Source organism: Balaenoptera borealis (genome assembly GCF_965194805.1).
Source record: "Balaenoptera borealis genome assembly, chromosome: X".
NCBI lineage: Eukaryota > Metazoa > Chordata > Mammalia > Artiodactyla > Balaenopteridae > Balaenoptera > Balaenoptera borealis.
In genome coordinates, this window is record NC_138881.1 from 40,172,509 (window position 1) to 40,190,602 (window position 18,094).

The 18,094-nt window shown below is 34.8% G+C and overlaps 1 protein-coding gene across 9 annotated transcripts in view; it reads left to right on the plus strand.

The window, feature by feature from the left end:
* Window positions 1-18,094, plus strand: part of KDM6A (lysine demethylase 6A) — a 206,950-nt gene that overhangs the window by 142,894 nt on the left and 45,962 nt on the right. For 4 of the 9 annotated variants that reach the window (XM_082378060.1, XM_082378054.1, XM_082378059.1 and 1 more), the window contains 9 exons: window positions 4,468-4,561; window positions 7,247-7,373; window positions 12,638-12,736; window positions 12,883-13,102; window positions 13,664-13,798; window positions 14,246-14,401; window positions 14,971-15,066; window positions 16,120-16,221; window positions 16,884-17,279. In XM_082378060.1, coding sequence (XP_082234186.1) covers window positions 4,468-4,561; window positions 7,247-7,373; window positions 12,638-12,736; window positions 12,883-13,102; window positions 13,664-13,798; window positions 14,246-14,401; window positions 14,971-15,066; window positions 16,120-16,221; window positions 16,884-17,279 — 1,425 coding nt within the window. The remainder of the gene's footprint in view (window positions 1-4,467; window positions 4,562-7,246; window positions 7,374-12,637; window positions 12,737-12,882; window positions 13,103-13,663; window positions 13,799-14,245; window positions 14,402-14,970; window positions 15,067-16,119; window positions 16,222-16,883; window positions 17,280-18,094) is intronic. The other 5 variants (XM_082378062.1, XM_082378056.1, XM_082378061.1 and 2 more) reach the window with 3 other exon arrangements.

Genomic DNA, 18,094 nt, shown 5'->3' on the forward strand with positions numbered 1-18,094 from the left:
TAATAATGGTATATAAGATATAGAATAAAATATATTCATATTGCTATAAATGAATAATTGAATAAATAAACGGGGAAAGGGGTCACCTTTTTCTTACTGTAGAATTTTAATTAATTAATGTATGAGGAATGTTGAATATCTTTCCACAAGGTGCTTACTAATTTGAAAGGGCCATTCTTCAAAATAATTAGCTAGTACTTTAAGTCAGGGGTCCCCAACCCCTATTAGGAACTGGGCCGCACAGCAGGAGGTGAGCAGCAGGGCGAGTGAGCGAAGCTTCATCTGCAGCTCCCCCATTGCTGGCATTACAGCCTGAACACCCCCCCACCCCCCATGGCTTGCATTACCGCCTGGAAACATGCCCCACCCACCCACCCGCCCCCGGTCTGTGGAAAAATTGTCTTCCACGAAAACGGTCCCTGGTGCCAAAAAGGTTGGGGACCGCTGCTTTAAGTGACAAGGTAATGAAAGTCAGAGACTGAGTATCTGTCCCAGATTAGAGGATGGTAAAGAGACATGCTAATTTAACACAGCATGGGATTTTGAGTTAGATCCTGGACCAGAAAAAGGATATAAGTGGGACAGTTGGTGAAATTGGAATAAATTACGTAGATTAATTGTATTTTATCAGTGTTAATTCTGTCAGTCTTCATTTATTTTGAAGCTTTGTTATTGTTATCTCATCCTGATATGTCCTTTATCATTATGAAATATTCCTCTTTCTCTCTGGTAATATACTCTTTGCCTTGAAGCCTTCTTAATCTGATCTGAATCTAGTCACTTCAGCTTTCTAATACTTACAGTTTACGTGGTATCTTTTCCCATCCTTTTATTTCAGCCTGTTTGAATCCTTATATGAAAAAGTGCATATCTTACAAGTACTGTGGCTTTGGCTTTCTTTCACTTTTGTAAATCTGTCTGGCAGTCTCGGGTGTTTGTTTGAATATCTAGTCCATTTATATTTAATTCAGTTACTGATATGGTTACATAAAGTTGGCTTTCATTCTTGTTGTATCCTTTGTATTTTGTGGTTTTTCTCTGGCTGCTTTCAAGGTTCTTCTCTTTACGTTTGGTTCTTAAGTATGTGACTATGATGTACTTAGGTATTGGTTTTTCCTTTATATTTATACTACTTGTGGTTTTTTTAGTCTTTTGGATATGGGATTTTGATGTCATCACTTCTGGAAAGTTCTCAGCCATTATATTGTCAATATTTTTTCTGCCCCATTCTTTCTCTCTTCTCCTTCTTGGACTCCAATTAAGTCTTTAATCTGCTATTCAGTCCTTCCAGTAACTTTTTTTTTAAATTTCAAATTAGTATTTTTCAGTTCTAGAATTTCCTTGTGTTTCTCTTTTAATTTCTCTTTACGTGCTCTGATTTTTGGTTCATTCATTCCTTATGATTATGTTTTCCTTTTCATCTGTGAACATTGTTAAAATAGCTGCTTTAAAATTATTTGCAATTTCAACATCTGAGTCATTTCATGGCTGGTTTTCATTAATTTCCTTTTCTTTTCAACATGAGTAAAAATTTCCTGATTCTTACAAGTCTGGTAATTTTATTCTGGGTATCATGAATAATACGTTGTGGAGAGTGATTTTGTTATATTTTTCTGAAGATGATATTTTTGTTTTATTAGCCAGTTAACTTTGCTCAAGCCACACACGAAACTTTGTCATCCCTGTGGTTGGCAACAGCTAAATCTCTTTCTTTAGTTCTTTTAGGCTGCTGAACATCTGTTGTGTTCATGCATAGTTCAGTGGTCAACCAGGGATTTGAGCAGTTTAACTGCAGAATTTGTTGTTCTTTCTCTCCCTCTCCTTTCTGGGATTTCTTCTCCCCTCACTTCCAGCTCTTGTGATAGCTTCAAAGTCTGTCCTCTGATTCTTCAGGCTAGTAAGATTGCTGATTTCTGTTTGAGTTCTAGCCAACCAGATACCAGTTGGGGCCTGCCTTCAGGTGAAAATCCTAGAAAAATGGGGTTACTAAACCAGTGCCATTCCCTCCCTCTAAGTATTAGCTTCTCTGTTTTTGCCTGATTTTGGTTTCTTTTCAGTACTTTCTGATAGTTAACTTTTATATTTTATCCAGAATTTAAAGCTGTCTGAAGTGTTACTTCAGCATTACCCGAGACAAAACTTTATACTAAACACCTTTACAGATAAACTCATGTTGCTTTTATATACTATTTATAATTGCTGCTTAATGTTCTGCTGTAAGCATCCATCGTATTTTATATTTCCACTCACGTAGTGACATAGACCTAGGTTGTCCATCTCCTTGGTACTACAAAGAGTACCATTTACAACATTACCTCTGGGAAGGTTCCTTTGGTATATATATCCCAAGAGTGAGATTGTTAGATTGGAGCATATTTGCATACCTAATTTCATGAGTAAATTCCCTTCAGGCAAGGCATGAGCATTTTCCTTTACTCACATCCCCACAATACTAAGAACTACCCAACTTTATGTTTGCCAATCTGATGGATAGAAGGTAGTATATCATTTAAACTTGCATTTTCTGATTTCTAGAGGTGTACACTTCTTCACATGTTTTTCACCTTTTATGTGTTGGTTTTTATGTCCATTGCCTGTTTTTCTGCTTATGTGTTTCAAGTCAGATCCTTACTCCTCCTCCTTATTTGTGCCATTTTGGCCAAGTTGAATAAATTCTTTCACATCTCAAAGAAATACTCTCCTTCATTTTCTTCTCTTAGTTTTATACTTTTACATTTCATATTTAGGTCTTTAATGTGGGTGCCAGTTTTTTGTATATAATAGGAGGTAGAAATCAAACTTCATGTTTCTCAATACGATGCAACCAGCTTTTCAAGTATGTTGGTTTTTAAATTATTATTATTATTACTAGTGTTTGGAAGTATGTTTTAGCATTTGTTGAGGTAATTCCACAAAGGGCTCTTTCTAAAATATAAATTTGATCATATTGCTTGAACTCATTTCAATGGTACCCCATTGTCTTAGGATACAGTCTATAGTCTTTTAGCATGGTTTAGGAAGGTCTTTGTGAAGTTGTCTGCTTGTCTCTGCATTTTCTGCCCAGTGTGCTAGTACTCTAAATTTACCACATGCTCTTTCTTCCTCTGGGAAATATCATACTGTTATTGTACACAGAGCAGTATGTTTTTTTTTTAACAGTACAGTATGTTTTATTTGTTTTTATATCTGTATTCTTGACTACACTGTAGTCCCAGCAGTTCCTGTTATGTATTAGGTGTTCAACAGATATTTATCAGTTGAAGGAATTGAGTTGAATAACTTGATCCTTATCCTTCATTAATTGTCTAATTTACTTTTTCAGACCAGATTAATATTTAAAGGGAACTCATTTACTTGATGAATAAAAGTTTATGTAATAACTACTGTTAATCTCAGTGGACAGTTCTTTCAAATCTTCCTCATGTTGACATACTGTATTCATAGAGCTCCTTATTTGTTTCCATAGCTCTTTTTTCATCTCATTTGATCCTTAGAACAACTCTAGATAGAAAGATCAGGCACTACATCTGTTTTATGGATCTTGAATCATAGTTCAAGTGATTTGCCTGAGGCTCACACAGCTAGTTTCGTGTTTCTACCTATGTTTTGGGGGAGAAAGATTTGTTTGCTCAGGCAGCTGTGTACTATCAGTGACATGAATGAAAGCCACTTCATTGTTCTGCCAAGTATTTTTTAAAGATAGTATTTATGAGGTTTTCTTTTGTTGGCTTTTCCCCTTTTTGGTGGGGGGTGGGGGGAGGTTTTGTCTTAAGTTTTAGGACTGTAGCAATAATGGGTTTCAGTCATATTAGTACTTTTGGGATGAGAACTGTGGGTAAATGGTTTCATTTAGAGTTTTGCCCAAGGAATCTTAAATATTACAAGCATTATTAGGCTATAATTATGGGAGGTTTGTTGTCTTCAAAATCATGTATGTAGTCTAAAATTTTTCATAGGATATTTTATATACCAGTATCTATATCTTTTAAACTTAGGTTTCAACTACTTTTGCACTTAGTTTTTTTAAAGCATTTTTGACGTGTGCTCTATTGTTCCTGTTAAGTTGCTTTGGAGCTTGGTATTTCTAGGCAGACAGATGATGCACTTGGAAATAGAATACTTTTCTGGTTTCAGTAGTGTTATTAAGTAAAGTTGAAATCATTTATGTTATTAAATAGGTTGAGATGATTTCTTTTTTTAACTATTGAGATTTGGCAAATTCTTAAAGGTCATGTTTCAATGATACTTTGTTATATTGAATGTTTTACTGGTGTTAGATACTCTGAAACATGGCCTATTAACCCCAACTGTCTAGAGTTAGAGAAACATTCAGTAAGGCACTTTTCTCTTTCAGTTGATTTTTTAAAATACGCTAAAATATCAGTATCATATAAAACTTAACATATGAGCTAGTTCTTTAAAGATGTTAATTTTATTTTCTTTAAATCTGTTTTTCCTGCTCTTTAGAGGAAGTATCATTCTGCAAAGGAAGCTTATGAACAACTTTTGCAGACAGAAAACCTTTCTGCACAAGTAAAAGCAACTGTCTTACAACAGTTGGGTATGTAATAATATACATTTAGTGTGTTACATCTCTTTATGTTTTTTACATGTCACAGATGGTAAATACGTGGCTCATGTACCCTATTGCTTTTCTTTCCTTTTCCCCAGAATTGATAGAATTAATCTGAACCCATCATGTTTCCACCTTCTGCCGAGCATTGTCTATCTCACAATCAATCTCATTACAGTTCTTTAGTGCAACTTGTCCTTTTAAATTCTCAAAATTATACTCTGGTACTTAACCCATGGGTGAGGGGGACTGAATACTTTCTTTGTGCCAGATATGCTTAGTACTCAATGAAGTTAAGTGATTTACCTAAAGTCTCTTAGTGGTTGGTGAGCTTGCTTTCATAGCTCTGTTGATAATATTAACTAAAACATTTTATGTAAGAATTGTGGAACATCTAACACTATATATAGTTTCTCTACACATGCAGTTCTGTTGTAATGTTGAAGATGAAGGAATGTAGTCGCCTGGATATAATGTGTCACTATCACCAAGAAGATAATGATGGAATTCTCCAACATTTAATTTTGTTGCTTGGTTACTGAGTCATATTTCTTGTCTGCATTTGGTATTTCGGGGTTTTTTTGCCTCCCCCCCAGTTTTTTAAAATTTGTTTTTGGTCTGGGCAAATAATTGACTCTTAAGTTTTAGCCAACGTTGTAGTAATATGAATGTTTTCATGATGTGAGTATTTTTAATGTAATTTTAAAATTATTTAAGCTTAGACTTTATCACTTATCTTCATGATATGAATGCATATTATATGATCGGTTATACAAAATAAACACATCGCTTTCATATAAAAGTTTTATTTTTAGCTTTGTTTTTAATTTAATCTCTGGTTAGAATTTTCCTTGAGTTATCCATACTTTTAAAAATTATAGTAAAGTTTTGTTTTTAATGATTACATGTAGTGTTTGAGTAATGTGAATTTATATCTTTAAATTAAAACAAGTTTACTAGTACAGCAAAAAAGCTTTTGTGTTAGTTCTTAAGTAAAAAAAACAAAGTGATGCCTTCAGACAGCTTACTCATTCAGCTAATATTTGAATACAAGCTGTTTTTTAATTAGCTGCAGTGAAGAATGTGTCAATAGCAAAAATGCATATATACGTTTTAAATTTAAGAAATGGATTGAAATCGTTTGAATTACCTGTCTTCTTTGGCAGAGTGTATAGATAAACTTTTCATGGTTTTGAAAGGGAAGGTACTTCCCCTAATTGAGTCTAATTTATGCCTGCACATCAATCCTTCCTACTTTCTTGTCACTGTTGCTTAAGCAACTCCTTTTAGAGCCTGCTACTGTAGGTCCTGTTCTTACTAGTAATAGTAGGAGAGGTAAGGGAAGAACAGATGAATAGATGTGTGATTGACTTATATTTCTGTAAAACATGGTAACTCAATCCTTTTAAAATATCTTTTGGAGCACAGCAACTATAATAAATGCCAGAAAATAAGGGTCCTTATTTGTTTTATGTACTGCGGACTATACACAAAGAACAGCTGATTTTATGCACTTGAATTGATCCACAACTGAAATATGATTCCCTGGCAAATTAAATCAAATTATTCCTGTGTGCCTTGAAGGTATAGAATACACTAGTCCATGATCCAGTCTTTTGATTACTTCCATAGCCAGCTTGCTTGCTTGTTTGTTTATCATAACAATTGTATTTAAGGTGTACAAGATGATGTTTTGATACACCTGTACATAGTGAAGTGATTACTACAGTCAAACTAGTCAACATATGCATCTCCTCACATAGTTACCATTTGTTTTTGTGTGGTGGGAGCACCTGAAATCTACTCTCTTATTAGCAAGTTTCCAGTATATATTACAATATTAATAACTGCAGTTGTAATGCTGTATGTTCTCTAGACTTACTTATCCTACATAACTTCAACTGTGTAACCTTTGACCAACATCTCCCCATTTCCCCAACCTTACCGCTCCTGGTAACCACCATTCAACTCTCTGCTTCTGTGTATTCGACTTTTTAAGATTCCACATATGAGATTATGCACTTATCTAAATTTATTTATTAAACATTTGTGTTACCCATTTTGTACCGTTTTTATTTGCACCATTTGAGTGGACTTTTCTTATAGCCTTGGGGTTTTAAAAAATTGTCAAATGCTTTATAGTTTTTATTTTATGAGGTGTGAAAATATGTAGCCAGTGCCAATAAGGTGGGATTGTATGTGTGTGTTTTACTCTGAACTGTCATTGATTATATAGCTTATATTTACTCCTTGGAAATAAACATTGGGTTAATAGACTGTCTTGGAGATTCTTAAATGCACATAAATTTTTACACGGAACAGTGAATAAGATTTAACATCTTTATATTCTTTGTTTTATACCTTGGAATCTTTTCAAATACAAAAATCAGAATAAAAGAACTGTAGTTTACAATCTACTAAGTGATAAGTCAGTGCTTACAATTGTTTTAATTTATCTGGAATGAAAGTTCTTCATAGCTTTGACTGTACTTTAAAAACAGACTTTCTTAGGCCAGAATTGACAGTTCTAAATTTTGGGAGTGTTTATGCCAAGCTAAATGAATAAATTTACTGAAAAGAGTATTTTTTACTTGTTTGTTTTCTGCTTGGTATTCTTTAAAATAGAAGAATAATTAAGTCATTTAGGTAAATATTTTTAATCACTTAATATAGGTTGGATGCATCATACTGTGGATCTCCTGGGAGATAAAGCCACCAAGGAAAGCTATGCTATTCAATATCTCCAAAAGTCCTTGGAAGCAGATCCTAATTCTGGCCAGTCCTGGTATTTCCTCGGAAGGTAAGACTGATTTATCAGACACTTAGGTTTTGCTTTTGTTTATTCCAGCTAAGAGTTTTGAATTATGATCTAAAATATTAGTTTACTAATAACTTGATCAGTGTATTTTCTCTTTTAAGTATTTTATAACAGATTTCTAGAAGTTAAAAAATAAAAGAAAGCGTCTGAATGTGGTGGTTTTCTTACAGCATCATCTGATCTATCAGGACGTTTCTTATTTTGCTTATTGAATTTTCATTTGACTTAAATTATTGATGGTTTTTAAAAAGTCATAGCAGATAGTAAGTTTTCATTCAATTATTTATGCCTTTCCTTTTGATTTCTAGTGTTTTCTTTATATGTCTGTTTAATAGAACAGAGAATTTTTCATTCTACCTGGTGACTACCAGTAGTCAGTAGAACTTTATAGTTATTTTGATTAGTGATATATGCCTTAGAATGGACATTAATAGTAGATCTCAAATCACAGTCGAAAGTAGATACATTATTATTGGATTTGTTGGAAAGGAGAAGTGACATGTAGTGAAAAGAGTTTTTTGCAAGCCTATAAACTTCTCTTGTACTTTGAATGTCTGAATTTTGCTTACTGATTATCTGAAACATACCTCATGTATATGTATCTGATAGAATATATTTTTGGACCATTATCAGATTGTTTTTTGGTTCCTAATTGGTTTTAGCTTTTGCAGTATGGTGGAAAGATCATTCGACTACGAGCTGAGATACTTGGATTCAAGTCTTGGCTAGGCTACTATTTGTGGAATCATGGATGGTACAGTTAAACCTTTTGAGGCTTCAGTTTTCTGTTGATAAGATAATTAGATTGGTGGTTCTCAATGTCGGGGGTGGGGTGGGGTGGGGCTATTTTGCCCCATAGAGGACATTTCATAATGTCTGTAGAGACATTTTGGTTATCACAACTATGGGGAGTGCCACTGGCATCTAATGGGACAGCTCTCTACAGTAAAAGATTACCTGGCCCAAAATGTCAGTGGTGCTGAGGTTGAGAAGCCCTGGGTTAGATTATCTGTTAGGTACCTTCCCATTCTAAAGGTTTTAATTTTATGAATTCTTCGGAAATTATCCTATTTTGTTTTAATTTTAAGCTTTTTTCCTCTATTTTCTATAGTAGTTTACTTGGAGTGAGTTTGCCATATAGTCACGTTAAATTTTAGTATTTTGTATGGTTTCATTTTTTTTCCTTTAAATATAGCAAAGTATATTTGTATGAGAGGGAATAATATTAAGATGTTTCCTTCTTTAAAAAAATTTGATTATTCATTAATAATACACAATAAGAGTTGAGTGGAAAAGTTGCTATTTTTAGCAGGGATTTTCTGATTCCTTCCCAAGCTTGTAAAATCATCTAAATTGGGTTGCTTATTAATAAAGCTTGAGAGTCCAAACATTGTCTCTTTCACTAAAGATCTTTGGGAGCAGAAACTGGATCTTACCATCTTTGTATCTGTCTGCCTAGCAAAGTGGCTATTCAGTAAATGGAATAAATGAACTAACTGAACACCATTTGCATTTGGAGCTAGCTCTGTTACTACTATTAGTATTGTGCAGTGATAGGCTTCATACAGTGACCAGAAAGGAGATCTAGTACTGGGAAGTAGGGCCTTGCCTAGTCATTGCCTCTAGTGTTAACGTTTATATATGAAAATTTCTTTCAATATAGATTAAAAGGAATGTGTACTAGAAAGTATTTTCCTTTTGACCTAAGATAAAGATCAGTAGTTTAATACAGTACAATAGTGTGGATGTCTTTTTAATATAATTTTTTCTTAATTCTAGGCATGGAAAATTAATACATAATGAAACATCAAAAATTACTTTTTTTTGTTTTTCCCGGCTGCGCCACTTGCGGGATCTCAGTTCCCTGACCAGGGATTGAACCCTGGCCCTGGCGGTGAAAGTGCCGAGTCCTAACCACTGGACCGCCAGGGAATTCCCAAAAATTACTATCTTAGTAATGCTGTAATTTTCAGCTCAGTGAGCACTATTCCATAGGAGGTTCCCCCTCCCCGCATTAACTGGTTTTACATTTTAAATCATTGAGGTGCTTTTATTTGAATCTTTCTGTATAAAATTTTCCAACTATAGTTTACTGACTTCTCAAAGGATACTTACTACAATTTAACTTATTTTGGGGTTCAAGATTATCATGTTGGTGTTCATTATTTTTTATCTGTAATATAATTTGAGGACTGTTTAGACTTTTTTTCTTTGATGTTTACTTTTCTTACCCTCTTTTGCTGACTTCTGATGTGTTGCTTCAAATCTGTTTTGTTGTGAGAAAATTTTTATAAATAAATTGTATTTTAGAAGTTATTAAAGCTCTGAAGGAAGATCTCAAGTGTCAGTAAGCAACTTTGGGATTTGATGACCCTAATATTTCTGAGGCATTTTATTACTTACCTCTGCATTCAGGTCTGTGTTGAAGATTGAATTTGTCATTTGGCATGTGTATATCATAACAAAAGTGTAATGTGGTAATGCTGTTAAACTGGTACTAATCATTGACTGTGTTATCACAGAACTATAGAATGTTAGAGCTGGGAAGGACCAGGAGGTCACCTAGTTCACCCTGTAAACCTTGTCATTTTGCAGATGTTTTAGAAAGTGAGCTCAGAGGAGTAAAATGTTTTGTCCAAGGTCACGGTCACGCAGGTAACTAATATCAGAGCAGGGACTAGATCCTGGGTTCAACACCCAGTGCTTTTTCAATTACACAGCGCTGTCTCAGGGGAACCTAGTTAAGTTTTATTAGAGGAAAAGTGGTTGGCAGTTGGATTGGGACATCTGTATTTGGGCACATTGGTTTCCTACTTTCATTTTGTAGGAATCAAGTATGAAAACATTGGTTTTGGGAATTACTGCTTATTCCCCCCAGTGGTTAGGCAAATTTGTCTATAAATCTGAGATTGGCTTTGATTTAACAACAACAAACAGAGCATGTTTTCTACTATCTGTTAAGCATTCCCTTTCTTTGTGGTGTCTGTCCCTGTTTGGCATTGTTAATGCCCTCTTGTCCTGAATTCCCTTCTCATAAAACAGTTTGCAGACGCTCTCTGACACTGCCTTCTCTGTCTCAGTCACCCACCTTTCTTATATTGCCCCAACCACAATATTAGTGATTGCTTAGGCTTAGTTTTACCTCTCCTTTGTCGGTATCCTATGTTCTTCTTATACCCTCTCTTTCATATGGATGAATTCCAAATCTAGATTTCTACACTTCAAGGTATTAAACACCAGGACCACATCTCCCATTCTTTACCTAACATTTCCCATTTTAATGTCCACACCTCATGTCAAAATCAGCATATTTCAAACCTCATTCATCATTTTCTTCCCTGAACCAGCTCCTTCTTCTTTATTTTTGCCAATGATATCACCACTTTTTTCCTCTATTTAATCAGGCTTAAAAACTAAATTATAACCCCACCCCTATGAATAGCTAATCAGTCTGTCACAAAGTCTTTATATGTTTTTTTGGTTTATTGTTTCTCCTGTCTTTTTCTTTGTTGTTACTTGCATTACTTTCATCCTAATTTTGGCGTATTCCAAACCAGTGAATATAACTGCCTTCTTTTTTACTGTCCATAACTTATTTTCCTTTCAGTTTATCCCTGCATGTCATTAGCAGATTAATATTCCTATAAAGTACTTTCATCATGCCATTCCCCTTGTTAGAAGAACAAACTTCAGGGTATTCTTGGGTTGGATTTAAAATTCTCTACTGTTTGTATCTGTGCTATCTTATATTAAGTTTTGCTCATATTGTTCAAGCAGCATTTCAAAGTGCCTTTTCTCACCTTCTCTGCCAGAATCAGTGGTTCCCACACTTTCGGAGTACTTGATGTTTAAATTTTTTTTTTGCTGTTTACTCAATCAATAGTATTTCAAAATAAGTCAATTACAATACAAATACTAGTTTAATACAACATTTATGTATGTATGTGTATGTTATTTTTCCATTTCGTTTGCTTGGCCAAATTGCCATATACTGGCTGGTAATTGGGAATCACTGATCTAAGCAGTATGCATCTACACATATTCAGTTCCTTTACTCTTACCCTTCCCTTTCTTGTCTTTCCTAAACCCCCCGTAGTGTGTCTACCCTAAATTCTCAGACCAGTTATTGTCTGTGCTAGCCATTTGATATGGCATCATGACAATTATAATGTGTCTTCAATCCTCAACTAAATTGTAAGCTCCTTGAAGACGAACTGGATTTTGTTTTTTTTCTTTTTCCCTTAGTGCCAAACACTAAAGATAATTTCTATATTTATAATTTCAGCTGCTGTTCTGTGTATCCATCAGGTACATCTACATTAAGAAAATGGCAGGTCCTTGAAACTTTAGTCATACCTTGCTACCCTTACTAGTCATTAAATACTGTACTTAATCCTATTTTATACTATTTTTGATAGTTAGCTTGATAGTATTTCTTATGTTTGTATTTTGTATGAATTAAAGAATTTTTGCCCTCATTATTTAAGAAAGGAGAATTGAAATCTGATTCAGCAATTCTTACCAACATAGTGTTTTTCTTGGTTTTTAACTCTATGTTCTTACTCTATAGAAAACCAGAGATCAAGCTGTATAAGTAGAGTAGTGGGTGTGTGTGTGTGTGCGTAACTCTCAGTATTATAATATTGAAGTGATATGGCCTTTAATTATTATTTTTTTTTTAATATTTTCTTCATTCTTTTTTTTTTTTAACTTATTTTATTTATTTTTTTTATGGCTGTGTTGGGTCTTCGTTTCTGTGCGAGGGCTTTCTCTAGTTGCGGCAAGCGGGGGCCACTCCTCATCGCGGTGCGCGGGCCTCTCACTATCGCGGCCTCTCTTGTTGCGGAGCACAGGCTCCAGAGGCGCAGGCTCAGTAACTGTGGCTCGCGGGCGTAGTTGCTCCGCGGCATGTGGGATCTTCCCAGACCAGGGCTCGAACCCGTATCCCCCTGCATTGGCAGGCAGATTCTCAACCACTGCGCCACCAGGGAAGCCCCCTTTAATTATTTTAATAGGTGCTAAAGCATGCTGTATTGATAAACACTATCAGATAGACTATAATATAGTTTATTGAAGGGTTGATTATAATGTACATTATTATTGTCATGTATGTACACACATTCACATACATATGTTAGCTTATTAGGTTTTTATTTGCTTTGACATATAGTCCATCCATTCAGCAAATTAATTAATGAATCAATCAGTATTAATCGTATTTTCTTGATTTTTCCCTCCCCTCTCAGGTGCTATTCAAGTATTGGGAAAGTTCAGGATGCCTTTATATCTTACAGGCAGTCTATTGATAAATCAGAAGCAAGTGCAGATACATGGTGTTCAATAGGGTAAGACTTTGTATAAAAATAATGGTATTATAATTGATACACAAAGATGGTTGTATCACATATAATGTACTTCATGGTTTATATCATGTTATGAAGCTAAGCAGTTCTTCTTAGTCAACTTATTTTTTCTTAATATCTCTTTCCAGCGTGCTATATCAGCAGCAAAATCAGCCTATGGATGCTTTACAGGCCTATATTTGTGCTGTACAATTGGACCATGGCCATGCTGCAGCCTGGATGGACCTAGGCACACTCTACGAATCCTGCAACCAGCCTCAGGATGCCATTAAATGCTACTTAAATGCAACCAGAAGCAAAAGTTGTAGTAATACCTCTGCACTTGCAGCACGAATTAAGTATTTACAGGTAAAATGTTTAAATGGCAGTTTTTTAAAGGCACATGTTTCCCCATGACACTCAGGCAGAAGGAGGGTGGCTGGGAGGTTTGTCTAGCTGTGTTTTGATGTCTATAATTTGTTTCCATATTTTGTAAACATACCATAGCTTGTAATATTATTTTACTTTTCATTTTAAGTAAGATATGCAGTATTTTGAAAGATGCTCTTTTGCACATTTACTCTGTTGATGCATATTAATTTACATAATTTTTTTCTATGTACTGTCTACATTTTTAAGTTGTCATAGCATTTTAGAGAAAAGGACACAAACACTGTCTTTCACTCTTGCTTGGAGTTTCATGAGAAGACAGCTATAAGAACTCTGAAAACAGAGCTCAGCTTTGTTTTAATTCTCACAAAGGTTTATATTCCGGTTTCCCTCATTATACTTAGTATCTTTCTGAAACCCCAAATTAAGAATCTATTTTCTTTTAAAAACAATTAGTTATAGCATTTAGGAAGATTTAGTGGACTTGCTCTTACTCAATTAGGCTTGTGTTAAATTTGCTTTTTACATAATTTTTCCTAGGCTCAGTTGTGTAACCTTCCACAAGGTAGTCTACAGAATAAAACTAAATTACTTCCTAGTATTGAGGAGGCGTGGAGCCTACCAATCCCCGCAGAGCTTACCTCCAGGCAGGGTGCCATGAACACAGCACAGCAGGTGAGAAGTTGGGTTATGTTCTGCAGGTGCCCAGCTTTAAGGGTTCTTTTCAATCTGTAGTGGTCAAGCGTATTTTACTAAGCACAGGAGGCTTTCATTAATGAAAAGCCCCTTGATTTAATTGTGAAGGGAATCTAGATCAAATTAAAACTCCCTCTGATATGGGAAGAAATTTTGGGGTGCCAGTTTAGAACCTTTGTGCATTTTCATGATTTTGAAGGAGGTTTCTTAAAGTAATGCTGCAGTGGTTTGTTTTTTAAAGCAAGTTTTTCAAAGGAAGGTACACATTCCTCCATTGATGATTCATTTGATTTTGATTTTCAATAATTGCCATCAGCGATGTCCACATAGCTTTGAAAAGTATGCAGCTTGTAAAGTTTTACAATTTGAAGGAATGAATTAAGAATATATAGAACCCTATTTTTGTCTTCCTTCTGTGATTCTTAGGCATGTAAACCTCATCATCCAAATACTGAACCTGTATTAGGCCTCAGTCAAACACCAATTTCACAGCAATCCTTGCCACTACACATGATTCCTTCTAGTCAAGTAGATGACCTGTCCAGTCCTGCCAAGAGGAAAAGAACATCTAGTCCAACAAAGGTATATATTTTAGAGAAATAGAAAAATCCCAGTCAAAAAAGAAACTCCTAACTGCCCTGAACTTGTGCAGTTTGAACATCTCCTGTCCTTTACTTTAAATCTGTGGACATCAAAGAGTGAAAGGTTTGAGTTTTTCTATCCCAAATTCTTAGCATCATATTAAATATAGAAAGTAGGGATAAATTTGCATTCATCAAATCATTTTATTCATCTCCCTGCCGTTAAGATCTCAACACACTTTTCATCATCACCTTCTACTGACATTGAAATAAACTTAATGTTGGACCTAGTGGACAGTGTGGTATTTAGGTTAGCCATTTGGGCCATAGTTTAGGGGTGGGCCTTTTTGGGTGGCTTATTAAAGAATCAATATTTTCTTAATTTATGATTTTCCAAATTTATTATGCATGTAAAAGTATTTTTAAAAGAACTAAATGTCATAACATCTTTCTTATATGTAAATATTCCAATTCAAAGTCATTTGGCCTCCATTAGTCATTATTGTTAACTCTATGGATTTAACCAAATATTCTTTAATTTTTTTTTTTTTTTTTATGAATTTTCCTCAGAATACTTCTGATAATTGGAGTAGTGGCCATGCAGTGTCACATCCTCCAGTACAGCAACAAGGTCATTCATGGTGTTTGACACCACAGAAATTACAGGTATGTAAGATATGCTTTTGACAGATTGTTTTTCCTATTAAAGAAGAGTAGAGGTACTAAGTTTTAAGTTTTTTTAACTATTCTTAAAGTTGAATGGCAGTAAACTCAATAAATAGGCGCACAAGTAAAATGAACCCACATTTACCAGAGTAATAGAGATAATTCATTTTTTTTTTTCCACTCCCCTCCACCCCCCCAAATATATTCTCATGGTTCAAACTGCCTCAGTATGAGTTTAGGGTATATAAAGTAAATTCTCCGTCTAATTCCTGCCCCTACGCACTCAGTTCCCCTCCTAATAGACAGCCAGTGTTATTAGTTTCTTATCTGTCTTTCCAGAGATATATCATGCATGTACAAGCAAATACGCATCCTCTTTCTCTCATATATTACTATTTTTCTCCTTTTTTTATACAAATGGTAGAATGCTATATATACTGTTAATAATATATTTTACAGACCTTTCCATGTCAGTGTATAAAGAGCTTCCTTATTCTTTTATGACTACATCATGTTTCTTTACGTAGGTGTCATACTTAAGCAGATCGCTAGTTTTGGACAGTCAGGTTGTCTTCAGACTTTTCCTATTCCAAACAGTGCTTCTTAGAGTGTACTTGTCACAATGCATTTTTAAGCTCAAAGAACTTTCTGTGTAAATCCTGAAAATTACTGATGAGTAGAATTTCATGCACATTTATCTCAAAGATCACATTACAGTAAACCTTCTGAGGTTTCTCAAACTTCTTTCTTTCTTTCTTTCTTTCTTTCTTTCTTTCTTTCTTTCTTTCTTTCTTTCTTTCTTTCTTTCTTTTTAACATCTTTATTGGAGTATAATTGCTTTACAATGGTGTGTTAGTTTCTGCTTTATAACAAAGTGAATCAGTTCTTAAAGGACTTCATCTTGGGGTTGATTGTCATTGGTCAGAAATCAGTATCTTTGACTAGACAGGATTCTGAGTTTTATCTACTCATTTCAAGGGAAAGGTTGCTTAGAATAGTGAGCTTGTTTCTTAGATGTGTCTTTGACTGTATTCTCCTTTCTTCTTCTTCTAGCACTTGGAACAGCTCCGTGCAAATAGAAATAATTTAAATCCAGCACAGAAACTGATGCTGGAACAGCTGGAAAGTCAGTTTGTCTTAATGCAGCAACATCAAGTGTGTATAGCATTTTTTTCCCCTAAAATTTGTTACCATTTCGAATATTTCTATTGACTGGAATATCATTTTAGAGTATGTTCATGCCCACTTCTACTTTCCACCAGTATTTGGTGGAATTGAATAATCTGTGCTTCTTAAAATACTGATAATGGACAGATTTTTAGGAGAAAACAGCAATAAATTTGATTTTGAACATGACTTAGTATTTTATTATTTATTTACATGTTATTCTGCATGAGTTTTATTTATATTATTTAATACTTAACAAGCTACATCCTAAACTTAGGTGGGGTTCTTTCAAGCTTGTTTAACTCAGAGAATCTGGCATATGAATGTGATAGAATGGAATTTTGAGATCCCCTATTTTGTGATGGGGGAAAGACCTGTAAATTTGATTTCCTTTCCATAATTTTCAGCTGGTTTCTTTTGTCACTACTAAAGGGATATTTCTTAAAAAACTAAGTAGGTTCTTGCTTTTCCGAGGAAGCTAATCTAAATGTGAAGAAACAATTTCTTGTTTTGAAAAGGTATTTTTTAACCTAGAGAAATTAAATGTTAGGGTAAAATCAGAGATTACCTGGTTATATATTCTTCATATTCTGATTCTGTCCCCTATGGACCACACAGGCAGCATTTATTTTTCATTTGTTTTTTGACAGATGAGACAGACAGGAGTTGCACAGGTACGATCTACTGGAATTCCTAATGGGCCAACAGCTGACTCATCACTGCCTACAAACTCAGTCTCTGGCCAGCAGCCACAGCTTGCTCTGACCAGAGTGCCTAGCGTCTCTCAGCCTGGAGTCCGCCCTGCCTGCCCTGGGCAGCCTTTGGCCAATGGACCCTTTTCTGCAGGCCATGTTCCCTGTAGCACATCAAGAACGCTGGGAAGTACAGACACTATTTTGATAGGCAATAATCACATAACAGGAAGTGGAAGTAATGGAAACGTGCCTTACCTGCAGCGAAACGCACTCACTCTACCTCATAACCGCACAAACCTGACCAGCAGCGCAGAGGAGCCGTGGAAAAACCAACTATCTAACTCCACTCAGGTAATAGAAGGACTGACTGCCTTGTTGGCTTCTCACATAATAGTTGTCTTCATTTGATTTTATGCATATTGAGAGAAGAAGAAATAAAAGTTTGAGGAACTGTTTTTATAAGCATTTATAGTACTACAATGTTATTACTACATTGTGACTCGGTATTATATGTATGTGAGTATATTTTCTTTTCCATATAAGATTTACACACACAGATAATGTTAGAAATTTCTAAAAAAAAAAGATCATACAACTCCCCAAAACCCACTGCTAATTTACAGTGGCATCTTAAGCAATTTATGGTGATGTTTCTTAGTTCATTTCTGCATATATTGCCTACTTAAGATCAGGTGCTTTGCTAAGTGGTAAGTATTCACTCTGGTGGGAGAAAAAGTTTTTACTTCTGAATATTTATCCTCATAGTTTCCCTATATTTTGGATTGTTTCCATGGAGCGGGTGCTCCAAAGCAGAACTGAAGGGTCAAAGAGCATTTAAAAAAAATGTTGTGAATACGTATTGCCAAATTACTTATACTTTTACTAGCTCTAAGGAAATATTTGACTTATTGCTGGCTAGCTTTATATTATTGATAAAACTGAGATAAGTTCTTTTTCTAAGACTTTTAAAATGTTAATTCATGTAGGTAAACAGACAATAAATAAGCATTACATATAGAATATTAGGTAATGTTATGATTAGTTCTCTGGAAAAATATACTAGAAAACGGAGCTGGAGAGTAACTAGAGATTGGTGGTAGAGGAGTTGCAGTTATAAATAGGAATATCAGGGAAGATTTCACTGGAAGGGGATATTCGAATAAAGA